At 43.3% G+C, this 24,731-nt stretch overlaps 1 protein-coding gene across 1 annotated transcript; it reads right to left on the reverse strand.

The window, feature by feature from the left end:
• Positions 1-814: 814 nt before the first annotated feature.
• On the reverse strand, positions 815-8,542 carry FCRLA (Fc receptor like A). Its single transcript, XM_006943003.4, has 6 exons — positions 8,393-8,542; positions 5,523-5,570; positions 5,121-5,267; positions 4,080-4,346; positions 3,214-3,498; positions 815-2,349 (listed from the first exon to the last, which is right to left on the reverse strand). The coding sequence occupies exons 1-6, from the start codon at positions 8,469-8,471 to the stop codon at positions 2,057-2,059; spliced, it is 1,119 nt and encodes a 372-aa protein (XP_006943065.2). The 5' UTR covers positions 8,472-8,542; the 3' UTR covers positions 815-2,056.
• Positions 8,543-24,731: the final 16,189 nt, after the last annotated feature.

Raw genomic sequence — 24,731 nt, forward strand, 5'->3', positions numbered from 1 at the left:
GGAGACAGGTAAGAGCCCCTCGCCCCCATCCTTTCAGCTCTTGTCTTGCCTTCCTCATCCCTGATGATAGGAGATCCTCTCCCCGAGGCTTCCAACTTCCAAGTAGGCTGGGTCCCATGGGCAGAGTCTGGAGATTTTTCTGATGCCAGACAAACCACTCATTCCCATCTTCTTCAAGATATATTCCCTTGTGCTGGTTCAGCTCAATTTAACTAAACAGAATCTTAGAGCTTAACTATGCCTCATTAAACTAGACAGCAAAGAGTCAATGAAGAACAAAGAGCTCCAGGAGCTCTCAAAGAGCTCACCCTCCAACGAATAGAAATAATAAGGATAATAACAAATTCAAATGCAGCGTGATGACAGAGGTGCACATAGACCCACGGTTGAGGAGCGTGACACCCATCTCAGCTGTATCCATTTCTTCCTTCTCCAATCTCTGATAGCTCTTATTATCTGTACATGAATCCTTTGTTTAGCATGAGAGCTTGCAGGATGCATTCATGAAAATGATACAATTAGCTGAGATAAACTCCAAGTAGGATGGTTATAACATAGTATCTTTGGAGGTACATCCAGCACCGTCCTTTGGCAATTGAACTTCCCTGTTTTCAAAGCCACCAAAGTCATGGAATATCTCTGGTCATCATTTCTTGCAACTCCCATTCACAGTTGTGAGTTGATCCTCCCACTGCAGAGATGTTTATGGGCTTTTACCAATTCCCAATTGCCTCCTGATCCTTCGCCCTGAAGGTGTTAAGAACCACCAAAGAACATGAATTTTAGAGTACGAAGAACCACCATAAAACGCGTATTTAAGAACCACCACAAAACTCAAGTTTTAATATCCAGCACAATTCTATTCCTTTGTTTCTTTGTGGCATGTCTGGAGAGATCACAAATCATTGTGGGTCACAACTGTACAGAGTAAATGGCACAAAGAAAGAATAGAGCAGATAACATTGTACCACATGATTTAGGATAACATGGGAAAATGTGTGCTGGCTGAGGTCGTTGTTAAATGGTGTGCTAACCCACCCACCAAAGGTTATCGTAAAAGCTGTCAAGCTATCTTTCATTGGCTGTGAATGCACAGTAGCAGTCCAAATGTAGAAAAAAAAGTCTTATTATGGTACCAAAATAGACATATGTATTTTTTTAAAGAAAAACATTTCAGACACAAGTGTATTAAAACCCACAATTACTGTTCTGGAAATATTATGCTCAATCACATATTTCTGAGTCCAGTAAGATCCTGCAGGAAATTTTCCAATACCCTGCGTTAATTGTTTGATGGGAAAGGGTATTACTGCTTCTCTATCCCAAAGTCTAAACCCTCTACAGGCAGGGACACTATCTTATGAGTATACTTAACAGAGAACAAACTTTGGTATGTGGTGGAGGCCAACATAATACCAGCATGTAATCAATATTTGCTGAACAATGCTGGAGGGGGGCAGCCAGCAAAGAGGTAAAGTCCCACCCCAGAGCCTAACACCTAGCTTCCACTAGGTTGAAGTTTCTCAATCTCAGCACTACTGACATTTTGAGCCAGATAATCCTTTGCTGTGGGGGCTTGTCCAGTGTGTGTTACCTGATGTGTAGCAGTATCCTTGGCTTCTACTCACTAGATGCCAGTAGCACACCCCCCCCCTCCGCAATGTGAAGACCAAAAATGTCTCCAGACATTGCCAAATATCCCCTTGGTTGGGGGTCGGGTTTGCCTCCAACTGAGACCGCTGCACTAAATGCATACCATTGATTTTCTTTCAATCACCAGATTCTGGTCTGGGCAGCAGTAGGCAACTCCTGGTTTAGAGACAACAGGATTATGTTGTCACATTGTGAGAGAATACACAATTCTAGTTAGACTCCAACGATCGCCTTGTGCAAATTTACGTCTACTCATCTGTCTCTGTTACTCTACCGTAACACTGGGCAATTTGTGAAGTTATTTGTGGGTATTATGTGTACGTATAGGACAGAAAGAGGAAAGGTAGAAAAAGTTGAGTTTATCGGGAGTAGTTGGGCAAAACTGGGAGTGGGTTGTTTACTCCTATTTGGCATGACCCTTTGTGGTCTCAAGCTTCAGGTGGCCAGATAAGTCCCTCAGCTCCATGACCAGGTGACCAAGGAGAGCTCTCATATCCTGCATTTGTTTGAGAAGAATGCCCATCTGGTGATTCAGATGGGGGTCTGGCACCCGCAGAGGAGAGGAGAAGCCTGGATTCTTAGAAGGAGTGGACAGTGGAGGGTGAGGTCCAGGCGACTCGGTTGTAGTAGATTCTGGAACAGTCGATTTCTGAGGAGCTGGACTCAAGGTGGGGGCTGCAGTAGAGCTGGAGGGTCCTGCATTATGGGGTAGGAGGCACATGTAAGAGTGAAGTCTGGCTGTGTCCCTAGACTCATATTCATGGTCAATCTTTCTTGTTTTCTGAAAGTGGCTTTCTTGTTTTGTGTGTGTGGGCGGGGGGGGGGGGGGTCTAATGACAACAGAGGTTTGAGGACCCCTTCATGGTCAAAGTTTGAATCTGACACTTGGCTACCTCAGTTTGAAACTCTTCAGTGATGAGGCATCAACATTACGGGCACACGCATATCAGCCTACTCTCAGAACCTAATTCCCTACAGCATGGATGTGGTACCTGGTCCTAGGTCAACCTCTTCACTATATGTGACCTTAGTGCAACTACTCATCTTTGTGCCAACCTTCAGTGTTTTGAGGACACCTCTGCTGGCCGCTTGGATCACATCCTCTTCAAGATGAACATCTTCCACCCCTCCCCATTATTTTTCTTACGACGTGGCTTTAAGCCCAGTCATCGCCCTCGTTACCTCCTCTGGGTATATTATATCAGGCCAAATGCAACCTTCTTAATTGGGGGTCCCAGAACTGAACACAAACCCCAGACGACCTCATCTTCATTCTAGATACTATGTTCCTGCTGATGCCCAGAGTTCAGGTAGGGAGCACAAGGCCTCTGAGGCAGCAGCTGTGGAGCTGGCTCAGGTCTTGGTTTGGTGAAGTGTGCACCATGGTGTGAGGGAGAGGTTCCCTGTCTGTGCTCTCTTCCATCTCTGGAAGACTCTGGATTATTGCTCCTGCCTCCTCTGTGTCCTTTCTTAACCTGCTCACACTAAACGCCGGCTCATGGGTCCAGTCTTCCTTTCCCTCACTTTTCACAAAGGCCAGACAAATACCTACTAACTTACCCTGCACCCGGATCTCCAGCTTGGAGCTCTGTTTCCAAACTTGGTTGTCCTCAGTGGCTGCTTCACACCAGTAGGACCCAGAGTGTGCCTCTGAAGCTCTGGGGATCTGGAATTCTGAGGAGAGACCCCTGCCGCGCACTGTCCTGCCGTCCTTGTAGAAGGAGAAGAAGAGGCGGGCAGTTGACCTATGCAAGGGCAGCTTTGTCTGACAGCTCAGGGTCACTGGACCCCCCTCTTGGGGCTCAGCTGAGGGGGTGGCTCTGAGAAGTGGGGTTGGAAACAGTTCTGGAGGAGAGATGGGGGGAAAGAAGCACTCAGCCATCTTGCATTCATGCTAGACAAAGAAAGAATACAGCAGATAACATTGTACCACATGATTTAGGATACCATGGTAGAATGCATGCTGGCTGAGGTCACTATTAAATGCTGTGCTAACCTACTAGCCAAAGGTTATTGTACACAAAGAACCCAGTCACATGTTCCTCTCCCTATTTCCATCAGCAATGAGCACTCTTAGAAAAGTTCCATTTGAACATTTGGAATCTTCTCTCTCTTCAAGTAGATGAGATTAGAAAAGACCCAGAGGTGGGCAAATCTGACAGTGGTCCAGATGTCCAAACAGTGAACACTGGGGAACATGGATCTGTAGGATAGAGCTGCAGGAAGTGGGCGGAGCTTGGAGAGTGCTGGATGACTTGCGAACACAATGCTGAGATGATGCCCCTCCTGATGCCTAACAGGTTGCATTTGCCAGCAACCTGTTCCTTAGCCTCCAGTGATCTCGCCACATCCAATGAAAGACAGTCTTGGTCCCTCTGTGTCTCCCTACCTGCCTCTGCTACAATATTATTCCCTCCAGGTCTCACCTTGGACCTTGATAGCCACGGAAGATGCTGTTTCTGGGCTCCCGGGACCAGGGCTCCTGAAGATCCCACTGCAGTGATAGTGCCCGCTGTCAGTCTGTTGTACCACGGCGATGGAGAATTCCTTATTAGGTCCAGGGGGTCCCAGAGCTGAGCCATCTCGGTAGAAGGTGATCTGGGTCAGTGGCCAGTCTTGCCAGGCCTGGCAGCGTAGAATTAGTGGGTCTCCTTCAAATATAGGGCTGACTGGACCTTGGAGAATCAGCCAGTCTGCGACCCAAAGCAAGAGCTGAGTGTGACCCCCTGCCTTCCTTGGGATTTCCCCCCGTGCTGCCCACACAGACCGCCCCCCTACCCCGTCTAAAGTTTCTCAGGGACCCAACCCCTGGTTGGGATTGTGGAACAACTTCTCTAGGAGCTAAGACTGAGGAAACCCTCACTTTTGTGGGCTGAATATGGGGAAGAAGGTAGAGTAGTCTCCCCTTAACCACAGTTTGGCTTTCCATAGTCAACTGCAGTCCAGAAGCAAATGATTGTCCTTCTGACATGTCATCAGAAGGTCAATAGTAGCCTAACGCTATATCACAATGCTCATGTCATTCACTCTCTTCATCTCATCACATAGGCGCTTTATCATCTCACATCATCACGAGAAGGATGAGTATTAGTACTATAAGATATTTTGAGAGAGGGAGAAGCCACATTCACATAACTCTTATCACAGTATATTGTTATAACTATTCTATATTATTAGCTATTGTCATTAATCTCTTATTGGTCCCTTACTGTGCCTGGTTTACACTTTATCACAGGTATGTATGTATAGAGAAAACATAGTATGTTTAGGTACTATCCCCAGTTCCAGGCACCCACTGGGGGTTTTGGGACATATCTCCCATGGATAAGGGCGAGGGGTACTCTATCCCATCCCATGGCCAATTTCCTGGGGGCACCCTCCTGAGCGGGCCGTCAGGCTGAAAGGACAGGGTTGGAAAATGGGAGAAAGAACAGGTCTGCACTGGTCAGTCCCTCCCAAGACCTCACCGTAGGACACAATCAGATGGAAGGGTTTACTGAAAGTGTAGCCTTTGAACTGGAAGTCAACTTCCCTTGGACTTCCCTCCTCAGTATCGCAGCTGCTGTCCTGGGTGCTGACAGGTCCTTCACACTGCAGTGTCTCAAAACTGGCAGCTGGGGAGAGCATGGTTTGAGACCAGAAAACAATGCTGTGACTTGGAAGAAGAAGACAGAAAACTGCCCTCCACAAGGAGCCCTCCCTCTCTGGGGGAATCATCCTCTTCACAGTGAGAAGGGGGAGACGCCAAAACCCATATGTGTCTCTTGACCCATACTTCTGACTTGATTCACTGGCTTCCAGGTGCTCTTAGTGAACGGACTGTGGTTTGGGGAAGAGGGTGGGGAGGGGATGGAGGCATGTGAACTCACCAGCAGGACATCCAGCCGCTGGTGCATGAAACCAGAAGCCAAAGACAACTATGACCCCAGAGCAGGCAGATGCAAGACAAAAGGGAAAGGGAGATGGTCAGATTCTGACACTTACTGGGTGCCGGACACTGCTGGGCACTTTTACACATTATTTTACTTAATCTTCACAAGATTTGTAGGTATGTGATTTCACTCTCATTTTGTAACTCAAAAAGAAATAGGCTTAGAATAGTTAACTAACTTATTCAAAATTTTGAAAAAGAGAATGGAGCAAGAAAGTAAGGTATACCTGAGTCCAAAATCAGTGTTCTTTTTACTTCACTGTTTAGACTTGATCTACTGCAATCCTCAGACCTTCCTTGGGGGGGGGGGGTTCTTCCATATTTTCATTTTCTTAACATTCCCCTGGCTCTTCATCCTTGAATATATCATCTACCCAAGAGCTTTCAGTACCTAGCTGTGTCTCCTTCTTCCTTGCTCTTCCTTTTGGGAGAGCTCTCCCATCTCTACCTTGATGTCCTCTGGACTTGAACTTTCCATGGCAACTCTAGAGCCATCCCTATGTCCTTCTCTCTATCCCAAGCCTCTCCTCCCAGGCTGTACTGGTGACTATGGAACAATTCTTTCTTTACTTTCAGGTTAACACAGTTAAGGATTTCTCATTGCATCTCTTCAACCATGGTTGACTCAGGCAAAGTAAATTCCATTTTCCCCATGTTCATGACTGCTTCTTGTCCCTTAATCCCTCTCCCTTTCTTCTGCCTCCATGGCCGTTCACATATATTCAAGTCTTCAATCTGTTCTTTCCTGACCCACTTGCCTTTGCTCCCTTCCACTCCCAGAGTCCCAGTACTCTTCTTTGACCCTGTAACTTCTCCTAGCAAGGCCCTCTCCACTTCCTAATTCTCATTACATCGGTACCAGGTGTTTTCTTTAGCTCCGCTCTCAGGTCCCTTCACCACCCTGATGCTACCTTTTTCAGTTCCTCTGCTGTCACTCAACTGGACTCCGCCGCCATTCCTTTTTGAAAATGAACTTGTGGGCTGCCAGGCACTTTCACTCAAAAAACTGTGGTAGGTATTTGTCTCATTTTATGCATAAGAAAATGGAATTCAGAGATACAAAAAGTGAATTTTCCAAGGCGACATAGAGCTAGTAAGAACAGCTTGAAACCAGAATGTCTGGAGTTTTCGCCATAAGGCCGGCGTTGTATCGTCATATGGTCACCCAGTCCTGTTTCTATGAGTTTAATAAAATGATTCAACAAAATTGTTGTGCAGGGACAGCGTAGATGTTAAAAATTCAAGCATGAACACTACAAGGTTAAAAAACAAAACCAATAAAGCATTGTCCCTATCTACAAATAACTCAGTTTGGTGGCGGCACAGGCACATGAAGAGATTCTTTCAGCATGAGGAGGAAATTAATGACAAAGAGGTATGACAGGCAGCAACTGGGGCAGAAAGGAGGGTTCAAAGAAGGTTCCCTGGTGAAGATGTCACCTAGGCTGAATCTTTAGGGAGACCAGGAAGTTTGTGAGTGAAGGGAAGAGACCATTTCAGGCAGTATAAGTAAAGCTTGGAGATAGGTAAGAGTCCAGTGTGTGAATGAATTAATATAAGCAGGTTGGGGTTTATTACAGCATAATTTACAGGGCTCACAGGTAAGGGTAGAGGCTGAAGAGGTGAAATGGGGGCCGGCTATGGTGGGCCTTGTGTGCATTGGTTGCAGAGTGCAAAATCCATTTTAAGGACACAAGGCTGAGACACAGGGATTACTTAGGAAGTTATTGGACTATCCAAAGTCAGAAGTGATGACGGCTTGTCCCAGGATACTATTAGTTCTGTTTCAAGGAAGGCACTGGCTCTAAGAACAGTTTAGAAGGTTCATTTTGCCAAACTTGCTGATGGATCCTATGCAGAGGACGGAGAGGAAGGTGTCTAGGTTATCTCCCCAATATTTGGCCTGGATGTCTGGGCGGATGCCATGAGCCAAGGTCAGAAATAGCAAAAGACGCAATCAGGAGAGAGAGGTGGAAGCCAAGAAAACAGGTGAGTTTGGCTCTGGTCATATTGTGCTGAGATGCCTGTGAAACATGCAGGTAGATATGTCTCGTGCAAAATTTGATCTTGGACTGTGAAACTCAGAAGCACAATTAGGGGTGGAGATCGGGCTGTGGACTCTTAAATAGATAGTTGTAGTGGTAAAAACTATAGAGATAAATGAGCTCACTAAGGAGATTGTGCGAAGAGAGAGGAGTAGGGTGGCAGGAATGCAACCGTAGAAAACACCAGTCTATAAGGGGAAGAGAGGAGAAGACACCAAAGGGACAAAGACAGGTACATGGAGTACAAGGAGAAAATGGTGAGTGGAACCCAGCTGAGTAGAGAATGCCAAGAAAGAATAAGTGACCAACGCTGCCCAATGCGGCAGAGAAGTCCAGCAGGATAAGAACTAAAAAATGGAAAATGGTGCAGTCAACACAGAAGTCACTGCACCCTGGGCAAAGCTGATTCCAGTGGAAGCCAGACTGGGAGCACTGAGGCATGAGTGAGTGAAAAGTGAGGAAGTGGAGAAAGCAAGTGCAAACTGCTCTTTCAAGAAATCTTTGAGAAAAAGAAGGAAAAGAATTGAGATGATAGCTAAATAGAGAGCATCATAGTCAAGGGGACTTTTAGAACGGGAAAGGCTTGCAGATTTTTATATTCAGAAAGAGCCATTCAAGCCAGCACACCGGACTTTGTAACGTCTATCCTTCATGTCCCACCTGAACATTGCTTCTTTGGGCCAAAGTCAGTCCGTGTTTCTTTCCCTTGATCAAACTCAGGCATATCTCTGTTCCCACACCAGCATTCAAACATTTCACTTACCCAGCAGCATCGGGCCTGCCCAGAGCATAGTAGGAGAAAAGTGGAAGGCCCCAGCCGTGCAGACACAGCCCAGCTTCATGGTGACTGTGTTTAGGTCTCCTGCAGCCTCTAACGCACTGATTTTCTTCAACGTGAAACCTCTCAAATTAGAAAAGAGGAAGTTAATCTAACTGTCTCATCGCCTTGCATCTGGGGTCTATTTTCAACTTTGTGATTGGCTTTCATCATTCAGATTCGGCTAGGTTGGCTCCAGCATCATTTACAACCAAAGGGTTATGGATGAAATAGTAACACTCTCGGTTGTTCAAGAATTCCCCCATAGAGCTCAGAGACCTTCCAAAGCACCTAACTGTCTGATCTCCTTTTGGCCTTCGGGGCACTCTGGCAAGGGTCAGTGCACTAACCCTTCATCTCACTAGTGAAACAACAGGCAAGAAGCAGGAAATTGCTTGAAGGCAACACAGACATTCACTGGGAGAGCAATGATGAGAATTCACACGTCCTGCCCTATCCTGCCGCCAGCCTTACGTGTTTCTAGTGACCAGAGTGACAGAGCGGGAAGATCAGTAATGGCACCCAATCAGATATCAGGTTAGTCCCTTGCAGGCTCCAACCATCCAAAGCCCACACAGATTTGTGCACAAATTTCTCTAGTCTCATGTCTCTGCTGGCTTTTTCTGTGGCATGATTAAAGCTGGATATTCAGGGGCACTTGGGTGGCTGAGTCGGCTGAGCGTCTGACTTCGGCTCAGGTCACGATCTCACAGCTTGTGAGTTCGAGCCCCGCGTCGGGCTCTGTGCTGACAGCTCGGAGGTTGGAGCCTGCTTCGGATTCTGTGTCCCCCTCTCTCTCTGCCCCTCCCCTGCTCATGCTCTGTCTCTCTCTCTCTCTCTCTCTGTGTGTCAAAAATAAATAAACATTAAAAAAAATTTTTTTAACTGAATATCCAGTCTCAGAAGAAATCTGAGTATGCAGCAGAGAGAGCCCCCTGGGAAAGAGGAGAGGAAAGAAGGACATTGACTTCTAGAAGACACAGCAGTAAGCCCAGGGCTCAGCCCCAGGGCCAAAGCTTGGGCCACTGATCCTGAGGAAATCAGAGATAGGAGGCATCTGATAGCTTGAGAAACCTAAGGAGACGCAGGAATAAGGGCGATAGGGAGGCCCTAGCATCTCTCTTCAGCTCCAGGTGGCCTTATGGGAACCGTTGTCCTTGCCTCCGAATGTTTGCTGTTTGTTCAAGGCCTACTTAATGGCAGGGCCCAGGCCTCTGGTCACAGGGACCGCATTCCTCACCCCTCCCCAGCGTAACACCCACGTTGAGATGAAACAAATCATCAGAAATGGGAGAATGCAGGCCTGCTTGAAGTCAGAGGGAGGGCCAGCGTGCCCCTTCAGCTGTGCAAAAACCACAGATCAGAGCAGACCTGTTGGCAACATGGCCACGAGAGAACGGATACTTCTCAATCTAAAATAAGCATTTAGAATAGATTTTCCATTATCTGAGAGACATGTATTTTTGTGCAGGTGGCCCCAGGGACTCCAGTGGGGGTTGAAAATATGGGCGTGGGGAGAGTCAGTGAGGCAGTGAGCCCTGCAGCTGACGTGATGTGAAAGACTCTGAAGCCTCAGAAGAGGAAGAAAATTCTTGGCCGGATCTAATAAAAATTAAGAAAATGAAATGTGTTTAGATGGACCTCCACTCCTAACACTCCCTAAAACAGAGTCCCGGGGTTAGATAGGTCTTTAAGGGGCTTCTAAACCAACCACAAAGATCTTTCCCTCTCTTTGGCATCCTTTCAACTTAACTGCCCTTGCCACAGTGTCACGACTGGATAGAGACCCTCCTCTGTACCGTCTGCATCAACTCACGAGATCTCAATATGGGAGACGAGATGGCCTCTGAAGATGTGGGGCGAAGCTATCGTATTCTCCGCACTTAAATTCCTACGACGGTCTCTGGGAAATTTTACTCCCTTGAAGCCCAATCAATGAACTAGTTCGTGGGGAAAAGCCACCTCGGGCCTTGCGATGCGCTTATGAAGACTGGAATCCAGTTCACGGAGGGAGCCCTGCCACCAAGATCATCCCAGAACCCTCACGGGGAACTGGGACAAGTCCCTGCCTTCACCCCATCCCCACACCAGTTGGGATGCCATTCCCAGCTGCACCTGGCTTGTCACTAGTGGGCTGGTGCTTCTTTTTTCTTTTTTTTTTTTTTTATCGAGTAGATAAAAATATTTATAAAGATGTGAAGGTCTAAAGACTAATGATGCAATATGCAGTTTTGTGCCCTCACCCAGCGGAAGAAATAGAATATTGCCATTATCCATGAAGTACAGTGTGGGTCCCTTCTGATGACACTTTCTGCCCCATGATCATCACCCACAATCCTGATGGTTTATCTGTCACTCCTTTTATTTTATAGTTGCAATAACTTTGTACTTTTGAACCTTTAATAAATAGAATCACATTATGTTGATTGTTCTGAGACTTGCTCTCTTCTTTTTTTTTTCTTGTGAATTTCTTTTATTAGCCTTTTGCTGGGCTTGGACAAGAGGTCCTTAATTCCTCATCTGCCATCCTTCAGGTCAGGTGTGTGTGTGTGTGTGTGTGTGTGTGTGTGTGTGTGTGTGAGTGTATGTGCATAGGATGTTAAACAGGATTTTTTAAGAGTAGTTTTAGATTCACAACAAAATTGAGGGGAAGGTGCAGAGCGTACCCCTGTGTCCCCGGCCCATGCACAGACTCCCTCATTAGCAACATTCTCCCAAGAGTGGTACATTAGTTACAGTTGATGAACCTACATTGATACATTACCATCACTCAAAATCCATAGTTGACATTAGGGTTTACTCTTGGGGTTATCCATTCTATGGGTTTGGACAAATGTGTAATGACTTATATCCATTATTATAGTATCATACAGAGTATTTTCACTGCTCTAACCACCTTCTGTGTTCTGTCTATTCATCCTAAACCCTGGTAACCACTGGTCTTTTTATACTGTCTCCATAATTTTGCCTTTTCCAGAATGTCAGAGTTGGACTTCTACAGCGTGCAACCTTTCAGATTGGCTTCTTTCACTTAGCATTGTGTTTTTGGGTTTCCTCCATGTCTCTTTCTGGCTGGATAGTGCAAATATCTTTAGCCCCAAATAAAATAAATAAAACTGTTATGGACATTCATGTACAGGTTGTCACATGCACACTGGCTTTCTTAATTACTTAATTAATCAATTATTTATAGTGAGATATCATTGACATATAGCATATTAATTTCAGGTGTATAACACAATAATTAAATATTTGCCTATATCACAGAATAATCACCACCTTAAGTCTCATTAACATCCATCACCACACATAATTACAAATTTTTTCTTCTGGTGATGAGAACTTTTAAGATCTACTCTCTTAGCCACTTTAAAATATACAATCCAGCATTATTAGCTCTAGTCACTACGCTGTAGTTCTTTTTTTTTTTTTTAATGTTTTATTTATTTTTGAGAGAGAGAGAGAGACAAACGGAGCGTGAGTGGGGGAGGGGCAGAGAGAGACGGAGACACAGAATCCAAAACAGGCTCCAGGCTCTGAGTTGTCAGCACAGAGCCCGACGCGGGGCTCAAACTCACAAACTGTGAGATCATGACCTGAGCCCAAATCAGACATTTAACCAACTGAGCCACCCAGGCGCCCCCACCATGCTGTGGTTCTATCCCCAGGACTTAGCTTTCCTTTGTATTGAGTAATTAGGAGTAGACTGGCTGGCTCATGAGGTGTAGGTGTATGTTTAACATTTTTATTTCTAAATTTTTACTCTTTTATGTAAGTAAAAGGTAAAAAAGCGTGTATTTGTATAATTTGCATAATTTTTTTATTGTCGTAAAATACGCCATCTTGATAAAATCGACCATCTTAACTATTTTTAAGTACACAGTTCAGTGGTATTAAATACGTTCATCCATCCCCATAAGGCTTTCATCTTGTGAAGCTGAAACTCTGTCCCCATTAAACAACAACTCTTCATCTTCCCAGTAGAAGGGCGATCACCTTTCGACCTTCTGTCTCTGTAATCCTGACTACTCTAAGTACCTCACATCAGTAGAATCACTTATTTTCTGTTGGTTTTTCTGAGAGTAGCCATCCTAATGGGTGGGAGGCAGTATCTTATTATAGTTTTGATTTGCATTTCCCTAATGATTAGTGATATTGAGCATCTTTTTATGTGCTTATTGCCCATTTGTTTATCTTCTTTAGAAAAATGTCTATTCAGGGGCTCTTGGGGGGGGGGGTGGCTCAGTTGGTAGAGCATCCAATTTCAGCTCAGGCTATCATCTCACAGTTTGAGAGTTCCAGCCCTGCATTGGGCTCGCTGTCAGCTCAAAGCCCATTCGGATCCTTTGTCCCCCACCCCCACCCCCTGCCCCTCCCCACTTACATGATCTCACTCTCTCTCAAAAATAAATAAGCATAACAAAATAAAAAGAAATGTCTATTCAAATTCTGTGCCTATTTTAAAATCTGATTTTTTTTTGTTGAGTTTTAGGAGTTCTCTGTATGTTCTGGACATTAACCCCTCATCAGATTTATGACTTGCAAATGTTTTCACTCATTCTGGGGGTTGTATTTTCATTATGTGGATGTTTTTTGATGCACAAAATTTTTAACTTTTAGAAAGTCCAATTTGTCTATTTTTCTTTTGTTGCTGGTAATTTTGGTGTCACACCCAAGAAATCAATGCTAAATTCAATGCCATGAAACTTCTGCCCTATGGTTTTTTCCTAAGCGTTTTATAATTTCAAGTCTATATGTTTAACTACTTAAGAAGCCGTCAAACTGTCTTCTCAAAGTCACCGAGCCATTTTACAATCCTACCAGCAGTGTAGAATTCCACTGTTTGTTCATTTCTTATAAAAGAAAGACAGAAGAAATAAAGGGAGGGAAGGAGAGGAGGAGGGGGAAAAGGGAAGGAAGGAGGAAAAAAAGAAGGAAGGGAGAAAAGGAGGGAGGCAGGGGGAGGGGGAAAAAAAGAATACTCTCAGGTCTATTTCAGGTTGTGCAGGTAGAAGCTGGAAGTGTCCGGATAAGCCAGACATCAAATGACATGCCCCAGATGCGTGTTTTTTTGTTTGTGTTTTTTTTTTAATGTTTCTTTATTTATTTTAAGAGAGTGAGAGGCAGAGGGGGAGGGAGAGAGAATCCCAAGCAGGGTCCATGCTCAGCCCCACAAGGGACTCGATCTCACAACCGTGAGATCATGACCTGAGCCGAAATCAAGAGGCAGACGCTCAACCGACTGAGCCACCCATGCACCCCACAGGCATAGAGTTTAGAACATACATTCAGAAACCACGCACAAGGATGCTCTGAGTCTCCCATGCACCAAGCCTCTCGCTCGATTGTTTCCCTCTCAGGGAGTGGTTCCAGTTCCTCAAGCAAGCCGATCCCTTGTCCCCAGGACACTAGAGGTATGAGAAACTCATTCTGCTGCCAGGTGGGCCGCAGTTTCTTGAGGAAAACACACATCTTCCTGGAAGATCGTGTCCTGAGTTTTTCCTTTAACTCGACTGCCGGCAGCAAATGAAAGAATTAAGGCGATTTCACGGAGGATAGTGCCTTGAGCTTTTTTCTCCTGGAGAAATTAATACTGGTTGAGGTTCTTGGGCCACAGAGGATTAAAAAAATACGTATGCGTGTATTTTTTTCTTACTCCTTTTGGGATGGGTCTGCAGGCTGATCCAGCAAAACAGAGGAATTCTGAGCTGACTCCTTTCATGATGGATCTGCAGATTCATCCAGCGAAACAGAGGAATTCTGAGCTGCCTAGAGGTGCATCACAGAGGCAGGCCGGCTCCCGCTGGGGCCCAAGATGACAGTCTACCTCCCTTCTCTTGGCTGCTTTATTTGGGCCTGTCTTCAGTTGTCAGTTGCTCTGTGTATTGGTCAATGAAATTTGTTAGTTGAAATACATCTCTCAATTTCTTTGTTGAAGTAATAATTCTAGCAGAACCACAGGCTTTCCCCCCACAACACACACACACATGAAAAAAACTCAAGGGTCAATAGAGCAATTTTACAAGTATTTATTCTGTGCAGGACTACAGAGATGTCAACTACCACATTACTGCCCAGGCAACAAAGTAAAAAATAAGATAACCAGATAGAATTATGGGTTTCCTTTTGAAGGGTCATTTTCGCCGAACATGGCCATCTTTCAAGAAGTTCTTCCACAAGCCCCCCCTTAGTCATATTTTACATCCATAACTAGAATTTTAAAAAAATTTGCAAAAGAAAAAAAAATTAAAAACTTGATTAAAAGAAAAAGCAAAAAAAAAAAAAGTTTTACTTCCAAAGACAGGTTGATATTAACAGAAGAAGTTGGTAAACAATTAGGAATATTCACACAAGTCTCTTTTTCCGCTCAAGATAACTGGATTGATAGTCCCATAAGAAGTCTTTACTTCGACACCTTCTCGAGTTGGATTCTTTGGGCCAGGTTTATGATACAGAAGGATCATGCTCCCTCTATTGATTCAGAAGAGAAGGGACATTTATTTCATTTCTTTTGAGGCTCCTTTTAACAGTTATGAAACCTTGAATTTTTTTTTTAAGGTTAAAGCCTGCAATTTTTTTGGTTATCACTGTAAGCAAAAAGAAGGTTTACAAAACTCTGTTTTACTGGCAGAAATGATGTAGAAATGATTAAGATTTTTTCTTCACCCAGCGAGTAATCTTATTATTGTGACTCTAAATTCTGGTTCAGACATCTCACTTGTATCTGTGTTGACCAAATCTCTGGCTGTCATTCCTTCCCGTTCTTTCTTTTGGGGGTGAATTGTTTCGTTTCATCGTTTTGAAGGAGGAAAAGGAATGAATAAAGTAAAAAAAAATTTAAAAATTAAAAGCAACACAAAAAATCAAATAAAGGATACTAGATCCTAGATGTCATTTGGTCTGGTTGTTGAAAGAAGTTTGATAGAGGAAAAAGGGAAAGAAAAGAAAAGGGGGAAATAAAGGGGAAAAAAAGGAAAATGACTGAAAATTGGAAAAAAATGAATACAATCAAATGAAATGAAAATAAAATCGAATTTTAAAAAATCACAATAAAGTAAAAAATATGGCTGAAAAAATTAAAGGAAGTTTTTTTTATAAAGACGGAAAATAGGGGCGCCTGGGTGGCGCAGTCGGTTAAGCGTCCGACTTCAGCCAGGTCACGATCTCGCGGTCCGTGAGTTCGAGCCCCGCGTCAGGCTCTGGGCTGATGGCTCAGAGCCTGGAGCCTGTTTCCGATTCTGTGTCTCCCTCTCTCTCTGCCCCTGCCCCGCTCATGCTCTGTCTCTCTCTGTCCCCAAAATAAATAAAAAACGTTGAAAAAAAAATTAAAAAAAAAAAGACGGAAAATAAAAATAAAATTTTTCCCTTTCTGCTAAGTTCTGTAGTACAAGTTGTGCAGATTGCTGTGTTAATCCCCAGATCAGTTTTCTAGGTGTGCAAGATGGCTTGGTGTTGATCTGGCCACATTTCAGGGATGAGAGATAAAAACAAAAAACTAAAAAAAAAACCTTCCATGCTATCCCAGATCTTTCTTAATAATATAACAGCATAAGGCACATAGGACATCAAGCTTCCAAATGTTATTTGCAATGATACATGCTAATTGTAGGAAGTGAAGAAAATACAGAAAAATAAAATAAAGAAATAAAAATCATCTGTATTTTTTTTACCTAGAGACTTTTCCTATTGATAGTTTGGTTCATTTTCTTCTTAGGTGTTCCCCCCACCCAACAAGCTCAGGAATATAGACCATGATTAATCTTATGTACTGGTAAAAAACATAAGATTAAAAATGTATACTAAAAATATAAAGCTCTTATATATATATATATATATATATATATGTATATATATATATATATACATGTACACATACACACACACACACACACACACACACACACACATATAGCTCTAGATGTCTAAAGTAGGGAATACAGAATACAGGCACTCTTCCTTATTCTCCTACTAAATACAACTAAAAATTCTGCACATTACATATAAAAATAAGATCTTTAAAACCTTTAAAAAGAAGGGGAGCCTGGGCAGCTCAGTCTGTGAAGTGTCTGACTCTTGATTTCGGCTTAGGTCATGATCCCAGGATGGTGGCATCGAGCCCTGTGTCAGGCTTCATACTCTGTGAGCTCTGTGGGATTCTCTCTCCTTCTCCTTTCTGCCTCTCCCTCCCCCTTCTCTCTCTAAAATAAATAAATACATAAATAAGTAAATAAATAAATAGAAGAAAGCAAACCAGCTAGGGATCTTGGAACCCAAGGAACAAATGAAGATAAGTTCCCTGGATCTTTTTTTTGTTTGTTTAAATTTTTTTTTTTACGTTTATTTATTTCTGAGAGAGAGAGGTAAAGTGCAAGCAGGGGAGGGGCAGAGAGGGAGACACAGAATCCCAAGCAGGCTCCAGTCTCTGAGCTGTCAGCACAGAGCCCGATGTGGGACTTGAACTCACCAACTGCAGGATCATGATCTGAGTCAAAGGTGGGCGCTTTTAACTGAGACACCCAGGCCCCCTTCTTTTTGCTTTATATATGCCAGACTCGGAGCCGAAAAAGCCAGCAACCCAGAAATGCAATGGCACAGTGTGGCGGGGGGGAGGGGGAAGACCCAGCAAAAGTCTGCTCTCTTTTAGCCAAAGGACTGGGAAAGGAACAGTTTAACATGACAGAAAATGTTTAGACAATAAATGTTCCACTTCAGCAACATCACAGGAAAAAACTATGGCCCCACCACTACCCACAAAAGCATTAGAAAACTGGGGCCCCTGGCCGGTTCAGCCGGAAGAGCATGTGACTCTTCCTCTCAGGGTCATGAGCTTGAACCCCATGTCAGGTGTAGAGATTACAAAACACAAACAAACTTAAAGAACAGAAGCAAAAGCGTTGGAGAAAGCATCAGTAGACTTCGGAGCAGAGGAAATTACCACAGACCGAGAGGGACATTATGTATTAATAAAACGATCAATCCATAAAAGACATCTCACATGTATATGGACCAAACAGCAGAGCTGCAAAACACGTGGAACAAAAATGATAGACTAGAAAAGTTGACAGATCCACAGTTACGGGCGGAGTCTTCACCAGTCCTCTCAACAACTGTAAAAGCAACTGGATAGAAAATCAACAAAGAGGGGCGCCTGGGTGGCGCAGTCAGTTAAGCGTCCGACTTCAGCCAGGTCACAATCTCGCGGTCCGTGAGTTCGAGCCCCGCGTCAGGCTCTGGGCTGATGGCTCAGAGCCTGGAGCCTGTTTCCGATTCTGTGTCTCCCTCTCTCTCTGCTCCTCCCCCGTTCATGCTCTGTCTCTCTCTGTCCCAAAAATGAATTAAAAACGTTGAAAAAAAATAAAAAAAAAAATCAACAAAGATATGGAAGAAGGTACCACACCATCAACCAACAAGACCAACCCGATGCTTGTAGAATACTCCACTCAGTAAGAGGAAAACACACATTCTCTGTAAGTGTCCACAGAGTATATACTAAAATAGACCATAGCCTGGGCCAAAAAAACTACTCAACAAATTTTCAAATTTATTTATTTTTTTTTCAACGTTTATTTATTTTTGGGACAGAGAGAGACAGAGCATGAACGGGGGAAGGGCAGAGAGAGAGGGAGACACAGAATCGGAAACAGGCTCCAGGCTCTGAGCCATCAGCCCAGAGCCCGACGCGGGGCTCGAACTCACGGACCGTGAGATCGTGACCTGGCTGAAGTCGGACGCTTAACCGACTGCGCCACCCAGGCGCCCCAAATTTTCAAATTTAAAACCATACAGGGGCACCTGGGTGGCTCAGCTGGTTGATCGTCTGACTCAGGTCATGATCCCAAGGTCGCGGGATCAAGCTCTGCATTGGGCTCTGCGCTGAGCATAGAGCCTGCTCGGGATTCTCTCTCTTTCCCTCCGTCCGTCTCCACTGCTCGTGTGATCTCTCTCTCTCTTTAAAATAAAATTAACAACAAAGTTAAAAACATACAGAATATGTTTTCCAGCCACAATGGAATCAAACTAGAAATCAATAACAGAAAGAGAACAGAAAAATCTCTACACAGTTGGAAACGAAGCAACATACTTCCAAATAGTCCATGAGTCAACAAAATTTTTAAAAAGATACGCTGAACTGAATGAAAATGAAGATACAATATATCAAAATTTGTGGGACATGGTTAAAGCAGAGTTGAGAGGGAAATGTAAATTTTTATTAACATTTATTTATTTTTTGAGAGAGAGCAACAGAGCATGAGCAGGGGAGGGGCAGAGAGAGAGGGAGTCACAGAATCCAAAGCAGACCCCAGGCTCTGAGCTGTCAGCACAGAGCCCGATGTGGGGGCTCAAACCCACAAACCACAAGACCATGACCTGAGCCAAAGTCAGATGCCTAACTGACTGAGCCCCCCAGGCACCCCTGACAAGGAAATATATAGCGATAACTGCATGTATTGGAAAACAGAAAAATCTTAAACCAATAGTCCAAGCTCCCTAAAAAAAGAATAGTAAAATAGTAAAATAAATCCAAACAAGAAGAAAAAAGGAAGCACAAAGATAAGAGCAGAAAAACAATAAAACTGAAAATGGAAAAGCAATAGAGAAAATCAATGAAGTTAAGAAATGAGAAAATCAATCTTCCTTGGAAAGATTAGTACAATGGACAAACCTCTAGCAAGACTGGAAAAGAAAAACCAGAGAAAGAAGACATACATTACCAATATCTAGGTGCAACTGAGGATATCACTACAGAAACTGCAGATATCAAGAAGACAATAAGGAAAAACTATAAATAATTTAATACATATAAATGTGACAACTTAGGTAAAATGGGCCAATTCCTTGAAAAGTCCGCCCTATAATTATAAAGGAAATTGAATTCATAATTTTAAAACTCCCCCCCAAAGAAATCTCTAGGCCCAGGTAGTTTTCTTGGAGACTTCTACCAAAAATTTAAAAAATTAACCTCAGGGGCACACCTGGGTGGCTCAGTTGGTTGAGCGTGCAACTTTGGCTCAGGTCATGATCTGACTTTCATTGGGTATGTGGAAATCATAAATTGATGGGTTTAATTTATTTGACTCACATAGTTACAGAAATGTATGTAACAAGGTGTTTGATGAAGTCTTAAGCCATCTCGTTGTATAAACCATAGTATAAACATAATTTATAGCATAAGTTATATGTATATTATGTGTAGTATAAACTATAAACTCTGTCAAAATTATGCTTTTTGCAAAAATAAAAGACGAGAAATAAGGAATTTTTAATTCAAGCGGACACAGGAGTACAGCAAGCAGAATACATTAGTGGGGCAAATATCTTAGATGATTTCAAAAATATATATATTCCTTGGTATTTAAAAATATAAAAGTATTAGAAATAAGAAAGGGGATATTATTAAGACTAAAAATTCAGACTAAAAAAGAAGAGACTATAGTGTGCAAGGTAGAAGAAACAAGACAGAAGACTTGATCAAAATATCAAAAGTTAATTCTGCGAAAGCCATAGGCCTTTGACTAGTCTGATTAAGATAAACTGAAGTATGAGGATGTCTAGGGGCACCTGGGTGACTCAGTGAAGCATCTGACTTCGGCTCAAGTCATGATCTCATGGTTTGTCAGTTCGAGCTCCGCTGTGCTGACAGCTCAGAGCCTGCAGCCTGCTTCGGATTCTGTGTCTCCCTCTCTCTCTGCCCCACCCCTGCTTGCACTTTGTCTCTCTCTCTCTCAAAAAAAAAAAAAAAAAAAAATTGAGTAAATGTTAAAAAAAAATTTTGTTTAAGTATGAAGATATCTCTAATATTCAACCATTAAACAACAATATTTTGTTGAATATCTATGAAGTAAAGAGATGACCACCAATCTTGGTCCTGTTGTTATAGAAAATTGGGTTGTAGACTGGAGAGTGTGATGCTAAGTGAAATAAGCCATACAGAGAAAGACAGATACCATATGGTTTCACTCTTATGTGGATCCTGAGAAACTTAACAGAAACCCATGGGGGAGGGGAAGGAAAAAAAAAAGAGGTTAGAGTGGGAGAGAGCCAAAGCATAGGAGACTGTTAAAAACTGAGAACAAACTGAGGGTTGATGGGGGGTGGGAGGGAGGGGAGGGTGGGTGATGGGTATTGAGGAGGGCACCTTTTGGGATGAGCACTGGGTGTTGTATGGAAACCAATTTGACAATAAATTTCATATATTGAAAAAAAAAAAAGAAAATTGGGTTGTAGGGAATCGAGTTTATTTCCCTAATGAGGAAAATACCAGTGAGAAGCAAGATGATTTTCCTGAAAGGTTCAGGAATAGGAGGAATTAGGTACAACACAATATATAGATCAGGAATGATTTTGAAAATGAAAGGCTAGCTGGAAAGTCTACACAAGGAGAAATTAGACGCTTAGAGCCTCTCTTCCATCCAAGGAGGGGTGGGTGTTTCCAGGAGACTAATTCCCCCCCCCCCCCCCCACCGAAGTTAAACGCTCAAGAGAAATTAAACCCAGTAGCAAGTGCAGATGAACTCAGGTGAGCTCAATAGGTCGACAGCTGGGGCATCACTGGCACCTGGCATACCACCCAGACGCTCTTTTTCTTTGCCCTGGCGAAGGCGCTTCAGCCAAGCAAGGAAGTAAATGAAAAAAAAAAAAAAAAAAAGGAAGACATAAGATTCAGGAAAAAAAGAGGTTTAACACAAAAGACAGATGCAGGGAAGTCCCAGGACAGCAGCATGGCAGGGGGCCTAGAGATCCGACAATCCAAATTAGTGCCAAAGACCCGTGGATCCCAGGGGACACTTTTTGCTGATGAAAATCAAAGAAAGAAAGAAAGAAAGAAAGAAAGAAAGAAAGAAAGAAAGAAAGAAGAAAAAGAAACCGAAAAACTTCTTGGTGCTTTTACCCATGTGGCAAATAGTATTAAGTGGCTTCAGAATGTTTTTCAAAACTTTGGGGGAAAGCTAATAATAGGCACGTAGAAAACTAACCAAACGACAAAAATGAAGCAGCTATTATCTCTAGAGAGGAAAAGATTGTTCGGGAAAGGAAACGTAATCAGCGAACACTGTGTGTGTCAGTAACGAGCAGCAGCCACAAATTGTGATAAAGCTGCGTCGGAGCGGTGGCTAAGGAGAGAGGGACGTTACTAATGATGGTCTGGTAAGAGCAATCTTCATATTCTATGGTAGGAGTCCAAATGGATAATATCTAATGTTGAAAAAAATCAAGAAATAGCAGCATATTACATACCGAGGTAAAGTAACAGAAGACATAGCTAAAATTGTTGAAAATTATTATTTTATTGCCTCTGCGGAACAGGGCTGAGGGGTGTGAGGAAAGGGCCAATAAACAGCTATCTTCTTACTTGCGTTGCAATTCTATTATACAATTCAAATCGTGTGTGTGTTCCTTTAACTGAAAAAAAAAATCATTTAAAAATGAAAGAGGGGCGCCTGGGTGGCGCAGTCGGTTAAGCGTCCGACTTCAGCCAGGTCACGATCTCGCGGTCCGGGAGTTCGAGCCCCGCGTCAGGCTCTGGGCTGATGGCTCAGAGCCTGGAGCCTGTTTCCGGTTCTGTGTCTCCCTCTCTCTCTGCCCCTTCCCCGTTCATGCTCTGTCTCTCTCTGTCCCAAAAATAAATAAACGTTGAAAAAAAAAATAAAAATAAAAATGAAAGAAAGCAAAAAAGAAAAAAAAAGGAAAATAAAGAAAGATGAAAGAAAGCGTTGTCTTCCCACATACATTTAAAGATATTTCCATGGGAAAAAAATCACATAGGCCACATCACTGTGCAGCGAAAGTGGAAAATAACAACAAAGGAGATAATGCTTATTCCTCTGGGAAAGAAAACCACGAAGAAAATAAAACAGGCTTCTATATCAACCGTGAGTTAAGAAGGGAGTGAAACTGAAGTTATAGATTATTTAGAAATAAGGAACAAAGACAGGAATACATACAAAAGTCTAATGAATGTGGCCAAGATAACAATAAGAGGAAAAGTGATAGCCTTTGTGAGTTTGTGTAAAAACATAAGCTTAGGGGCACCGGGGTGGCTCAGTAGGTTAAACTTCTGACTTCGGCTCAGGTCATGACTTCATTTGTGAGTTGGAGCCCTGATTCGAGCTCTCTGCTGTCAGCACAGGGGTTGCTTGAGATTCCCTTGCCCCCGCCCCCCCTCCGCCCCTGCACTGCACTCTCTCTCTCTCTCTCTCTGAAAAACAAATAGACATTAAAAAAAAGAGAAGTTTAGAAATAAATGAATAATGAGGTAAATCTAAAGTGGAGGAAGGAAATCATGCATGAGGAAATAAAAGGCAAAGACCTGATCAATAAGACAAAATCTATGACAGGTCTAAGAAGACAGACGAGCCTTTGGCAAGTCTGATTAAAACAGATAGAGTGGTCAAGGGGGTTGCCTCCCCAACAGTCATTCCACCTCAGAATGGGTAAGCTGAGGAAGTTATGGTGGCCAATCTCCTTCCCCTTTCTAGTGATTGACTTAGAAATGGGCAGGTTACCCCGTCCTGACCAATATGATATGGCAAGATCGCTGCAGAAAGTTTCGACACTCAAGAAAGAGACATATAGAAGAGGTACTTGGTCCCTTTCTTTCTCTATATTTTTGGGTCTGATGCTTGGAGCTGCTAGAATCATCTTGCTGCTAGTCCAAGGGCCATGCCCAGAGAATTGCAGAAAACTGGGTCCAGAGTCCTGATGTACTGGAGACATCCTGTCTCTAGACTTTTTGTTGTGCGAGATAATACATTTCCTCACTGTTTAAGCCAATTTGAATCATGCTTTCCTGTTATTTCCAGCTGAAATCATCTTGCTGATAAAAGAGAGCTCCAAAGCGAGGTATGAGAGGGGGAACGATTTGTGTGGACAGACACATAAATTATTACCAAAAAATAGAAGAAAATGTGTACAGCCGCATACCAGTAAAATGGATGATTCTTCAAACTTGACTCCAAAGGAGATAGAAAAGCCTGATGAGACCAATAATAACAGGGAACAAAAGTTTGTCAAAGATGTATCCCAAAAAAGGGTATCGAGTCCATGTGATATTATAGGAGAAATCTGTCAAACCTAAATTGTCTATCCTAAGGGGAAGATGACTGACCTTAGAAAGTACAAGAAACAGGGCAGGTTCGAGGATGTAGGAAGTTGGTCTCATCCAGGCAGCATCACTGGGATGAATGAACCTCACCTGCCTTCCATCATGGTCTAATCTGTTCCAGATTTTTTTTTATGTTTATTTTTGAGAGAGAGAAAGAGAGAGAGAGAGAGAGAGAGAGAGAGAGAGAGAGAGAGAATCCCAAGCAATCTCCAAGCTCTAAGCTGTCAGCACAGAGCCCAACGAGGGGCTCAAACCCACAAACCGTGAGATCATGACCTGAGCCAAAGTCGGGTGCTTCACCGACTGAGCCACCCAGGCACCCCTAATCTCCAGAATTTAACTTCCAGGGAGACGGCACCTGTTCGACCCGCTGGGGTGCATGCTGTCCTCCGGGATCAGATAGGTATACAGTGAGCCTACCTACCCACATGGGCTGACAGAGGCAGCAGAATCGTGCCAAAGCAAAATCAGTCTGTTATGAAAATTGGGGGGAAATTCATGCTGGGTCGGGAACAGTAACATAGTCCATTATAATCAGATTGGCACAAATGTAAAAATTTAAATGCCCACCATGGACAAGGGCGTCAGGAATTGGGCACCCTAATATACTCCGGGGGGTGGGGTGGGGCACGGAGGTGCTTTCTTAGAGACAATATGAAAGTATCTTTGAGCCAACGATGCTGCATTTAGGACTTTATCTTTCAGAAACAGTCACACGTGCAGTCAAAAATATCCCCCCCCACCAAAGCATTGTTTATTGCAGCATTGTATGTAACAATGAAAAATTGGTAACATTTAAAGCGTTGGCTAAACAAAATGTGGTATAGTACTTGCACTGTGGAACACTCTATAATCCTTAAAAAGAAAAAAGTTCCATGGAAAGAACTCCATAATATGCGGCCGATCGAAATAAACCAGCTGCATAAGCATTTGTAAAATATGGTCCCACTTCCGGTCTTAAAAAGACCGTAAATATGTGTTAGATGCATACCAAACAATTCAGAAATACACACGTGGTCAAGAGCAGTTACCCACAGAAAAGGGAACAATATGGGGATGGTTAAAGGGAGCATTTGCTTTTACCTGATATATTCCTGTATTATCTGAGCTACGTACTTACAGTGAGCATGAATTTCTGTCTATGTGCACTTATGCACATGTGACAATACGATGTGATCCGAT

This window comes from Felis catus, chromosome F1 (assembly GCF_018350175.1).
Source record: "Felis catus isolate Fca126 chromosome F1, F.catus_Fca126_mat1.0, whole genome shotgun sequence".
Taxonomy (NCBI): Eukaryota; Metazoa; Chordata; class Mammalia; order Carnivora; family Felidae; genus Felis; species Felis catus.